Source organism: Fulmarus glacialis, unplaced genomic scaffold (genome assembly GCF_000690835.1).
Source record: "Fulmarus glacialis isolate BGI_N327 unplaced genomic scaffold, ASM69083v1 scaffold45091, whole genome shotgun sequence".
Taxonomy (NCBI): domain Eukaryota; kingdom Metazoa; phylum Chordata; class Aves; order Procellariiformes; family Procellariidae; genus Fulmarus; species Fulmarus glacialis.
The window spans coordinates 1,106-5,971 of NW_009191709.1; the positions used below are offsets into that span (position 1 = coordinate 1,106).

Genomic DNA, 4,866 nt, shown 5'->3' on the forward strand with positions numbered 1-4,866 from the left:
TAGCAGAGCTCCTGCGGACCTCAGACAAATCACTTACATTAACAAAGATACTGTAAGGTATCAGTGAGAGATGACAGGACTGAAACTAAAAATTTAGGTACGTACTCATTTGTCAAACACAGAAGTAAGACTTATATGAAGTACCAAAAAAAGGAATCATATTTTTCTCCCTCTCCGTGTTTTGTTACCAGATATTCCTGCTTATTCGTTAGGGCTTCTCTGTTCAAAATCTGTGTACAGAAAGATTAACTCTCACACGTGCCTGGAATGAATCCAATCCATTTCAAGTCAGCTTTCTTCAATAAATTAGCAGATATATGAGAAACTTCATGTAAGACTTTGAGGGTTTGTGGTTTTTTTTTTTTTTTAGTTCAGAGAGACATTATATTTTACCTTTGTGATGTGTGTAGTTGTGGTAGTAGAAATCGACTCTGATGTAATTGTCTGTGCACTCAGCAGCACACCAGCATTGCCACCAGCACTGCCATCAAACTGTAAGGGAAAAAAATGGTATTTTTGTATTTTGGCATTTAAAAGCCTTGTTTTCACAGGAGAAAAGGATGGTTTTCTTACTAAACACATTCTTTATTCAGTTAGAACTGATATCTAAGCAGAAGCCATCCAAGTTTACTGAATCATGTAAGACTGCTGTTGTGGTTCATTCTTGTGGAAAATTTACGATCAAAGCTACATGTTGCTTTCAGGAGAAATGAGATATTTTAATCAAGTTTCCAAAACTAAAAATGAGTCATACATTTGCAGACAGCAACTAAGTCTTTATATAAAAAAACCCAAACCAATACTTAGAACTTTGGGAGTAACACTGCTTTGTCTACACACATTTCACTTACCTAATTCATGGCCAAAGTATACTCTTTGCTGCTAGAAAAATGTATAGGTTTTTGAAAAGCGTTTTTTGGACATTATCTATTTTGATCTACAAGTAATTGGAATAAAAACCAGCTTGCAAACAATGTAATAACCAAGACACCATACCTGTGGAGACTCATATGTGATAGTTTTAGTTTCTGTTTGAACAATTGGAACTTCTTTAGTGGAGATTTCAGTTCTCTGTGTGGCATCTGAAATGGTTACCATCTCTGTTTTCACTACTGGAGGCTGTGGTGCAAGAAATAACCAATCAATTCAAAAGACAGAAGAAGGTTTGTAAAGTGGACCAAGAAAACACAACCAAAAACTCAAGAAAAGCATAACAGTAAGATAAGTATTTGACTGTCTTCCCAATCAAAATGCATGCAATAAATAAGCAAAGTGAAATGAAGACTAATACACCAGCCCTCCAGTATCTACATAACATGGTAAGAAAATTTAATCTCTTAATAACCTTGCCAAAGTTCTGTGTTTCAGCCAACAGTATATATCACAGAAGGCAACTGCTAAAACCAAGCTGCAACACAGGTATTGAAAATGTGTAAAAGAGCATCACTGGGGGGGGGGAGGGAATCTTAGTTTGCATAAATAAGCTGATAGCTAGCTCAGATGGATAAGCTTCATATTAGAATTAATCTGGGAAAATACCTATCATTGCTTAGTCAAACTGCAAATAAGGACTAGAAATTCCAAGGAAATTACATAGAAGTTTAACTTTTTAATGTGTACTACTTCTGGAACAGAAAAACAACTTTGACAATTGGATTTTAGGCAGTCTACATTCAATGTAATAGTTCTGGAAATCAACGGCTTCTTTTGACAACAATCCTAAAAAGCCATTTTAACCATTTAGAATTAGCTAGTGGTGTTCTCTGCAATATCACAAAGAAAGCAATTAAGCAGGGGTCTGTAAGCCAGTGAACTTGTGACTTATCTTATTGGAGCAGATTTTCAATATATTTAACTACTTTAAAAAAAATACCCAGTAAAGCCTTTTGATATTTTTCTAGATGCGTCAGTTGCTATCTCCCATTATTTTGGATGCACATGGGGAGAAATCCCAGGGGAAAAAAAAAATCCGTTCTTTCCCTCACACACACTTGCACACACAGCAGCCCTTCTCCCCTTCCTCCAAACTAGCTACGTTTTCAGGAAGTGTGGGTGCCTGCAACTTCTAAAGGTCTTATAAACTAATTCTTTCACTTCATTAATCAGAACACCTGTGTATGCAAAAGACAACAAAAGAAAGAAGGTAAGTTGTTTGAATTTACATGCAAGGAAAAAAAAAATTTGCCACCATTACAAGAACACGCAGGTAGACAACTAGGAAAAAGCCCACCCAGTTGTTGAAAAACTCAGCAGAAGATCATGGTGCATCCCTGCGCTTCATTTTTTCCCTTTCTCCTTCTTTATAAAGTTTGCCCAGTAATGAACCCTTCAAGCTTGTTTGTCTTAAAACAACTGATTGTGACTGGAACCCATGCATGCTTCCCTAAACATCTACTGCACTAGAAGACTTCACAGTAAGATCGTGATATATGCCTCATCCCTTTACAATGCAGTGCTTTCACCTATGCAATTTCTAGCCTGTAAGCTCATAACATTTTTTAAAAGGGGGAAAAAAAAAAAAGGCAAGAAAAGCAGTGAATAATGAGGGAAAAAAAAAGGAACAAAAATTTGTGACGGGTGTTTTCTAATTTCAATTGCCAATAATCTTCCAAAAAAAATCACAATTACATGTCATGGACGTGTCAAAAACAATTGACAAATAGACAAGACAAGACTTAAAACATTGGAAACATGTAAATAATAAATATACATTATGTGTGTGCACATAAAACAAGGGGGAGATAAAAAGGAGATGGCAGTCTTCGGAAGGTTTGCCTTACTGGTGATTCTCACTCAGTTCTAGCAAAAAGTCAGAAACCATAACTGAAGGAGACAGAATTTCACTGCTCATCAATGGTTTCCCCTTCCAAATGATCTGAATCTCTTTGGATGCCTGAAGAGCTGGAGGAATAGGAGAAGAAGAAAGGCAGATATACTTACACCCCAAAAAATATCTCTGCTTAATCTAGTTGTCAAACTGTTCTACCATTTACCTCAGAACAACAAATTATTTGTGGTGCAACATCAATGTCAACATGAGACACATCTCCATTGAGTCTGAGCTGTTCTTCCTCTTTTTCTTCACCTAAATCTTGCTTAATTTCCTCTGACAAATTCTTCTCTTCTGTAGCTATGGTAACTGCATTTTCCTGGACCCAATCTTCATCTGTAACTTGTGTGTGCTCAACCGGTACATTTAGTTTACTGCCTTTTGGTGTGGCTTCCACATGCTGTATTTTTTCTTCATGTTCTTTCCTTTTCACGCCTTCCTCTTCCTCCTGCTCTTCCCTGATGACTTCCTCAATTGCCCTATGATGTGGCTGGTATTCTCCCACCTCTTCATCCTCACTCTCACTACTACTGCTGCTGCTGCTACTATCTGATGGCAATGATGAAGAGTCCTTTTTTGACAGATGCTCCACCTTACATGTTTCCCCAGCATCAGTGGCAACTTGCATTTTCCCTTTGTTGGTTTCGTCTACGACTAGTGTTTCTTCTATCCCAACCTCTGCCTGCTTCTTCTCCTCCACTATGTCCAGAGTCTCATGTGAACTCTGCACAAAAAACATGGATGAGGAAAAACAAAAGTAGAGTATGTGAATAAATTAAAATGATGGAAACAAGATTAGCTGATGACTGGTTCATGTCATGTAGAAGACAAAAGATGGTTGTGATGGTTAACTGAAAAAGGAAGGAAAGAAAGAATGAAGATGGATTGGAAGAGTTAGAGCCAAATTTAACTATGGAAAAAATCAGTAGAACCTTATCAGCATCGCTGACTCCAGTACAAGGCCCTTCTGCTCCGGAAGCATGTCTCTGGGAAACAAAAAGCAATCAGAGGACAAAAATCAATGCACAACCCTTTTCAACAGTGTAACACCCTCCAAGCAAGCTTTAAGAATGTGTGTATACATGACACTGGACAGATACTGTGTATTCACTATAAGACTTACATAGAACTATGCTCCCTTCCTTCTACTTCATTGCAATGTTCCATTCAAAAGTAGGTAAGAATTATGGACATTATTAATTGGGATAAGAATTTAATTATGAAAGACTGAAAATAAAAGCATGAATGCACTGGCCAGTGATGCTACTGAGGCAGTTATTTCTCTCAGTTAAATCAGGAATTAAGAATAAATAATATTAAGGGAAAGTAAAAAAAAAAGCCAAACAAAACCTATTTAGTATTCTACTATCAGTTTACCATCATACAAAATAAAAAAAAGACTTTACTGTAAGATTTTATTAGTTGTTCATCTTTGGTCCGTTACTTTATGAACCTTAATAGGTAACGAGAGGGAGATTGTTTAGGTGGTGTGTTGTCAGAATAGCAATATGTGATTACCAAGATGATTTCATTAGGATTCTGTTTGGAGCCAAAATGATGAGATTAAAGCAGTTATATTAGTATTTGTTCCATAACAAAATGATCTGTGATGGATACCCCAGAAAGCCCACCGTAAATTATGTATTAGATTTTTTTTTTTGATCTAATGTATTTTTAGCGAACGGTTTGCAGCAAAATTTGAGTTCAAATGATAAGAATACAAAAATCAACACATCATCTGTGACTTAATCCTAGCTTTTATTGCTGTTTGCCAAGCAAAGCACCTACAGAGTGTAAGCCAGCATCGCTGGTGAAGCTTAAACAAACACCAATTAATACTTCTTGGGCGTTGCAAATAGAGAATCAAGCTCTCTAGCTGGATCTCTCTCCCCTCTGATATGAGCAACCAGCTTACCGGCTCTGATACAGCAGAAGCAAGCTGCAGGCCACCCTTCTGGCATTTTTAAGGCGTTGGGGGTCGGTGATTAATCTTTAGACGGGATGGGGGCCTATCCCCCCAGACTACGTCCCCCGCC

At 37.3% G+C, this 4,866-nt stretch overlaps 1 protein-coding gene across 1 annotated transcript; it reads right to left on the reverse strand.

The window, feature by feature from the left end:
• Positions 1-393: 393 nt before the first annotated feature.
• On the reverse strand, positions 394-3,554 carry LOC104083343 (band 4.1-like protein 2; the record flags this gene model as incomplete). Its single annotated transcript, XM_009586793.1, has 3 exons — positions 394-492; positions 997-1,119; positions 2,994-3,554. Coding segments are annotated over 3 exons (783 nt in total), but the record flags the coding sequence as incomplete, so codon positions are not given.
• Positions 3,555-4,866: the final 1,312 nt, after the last annotated feature.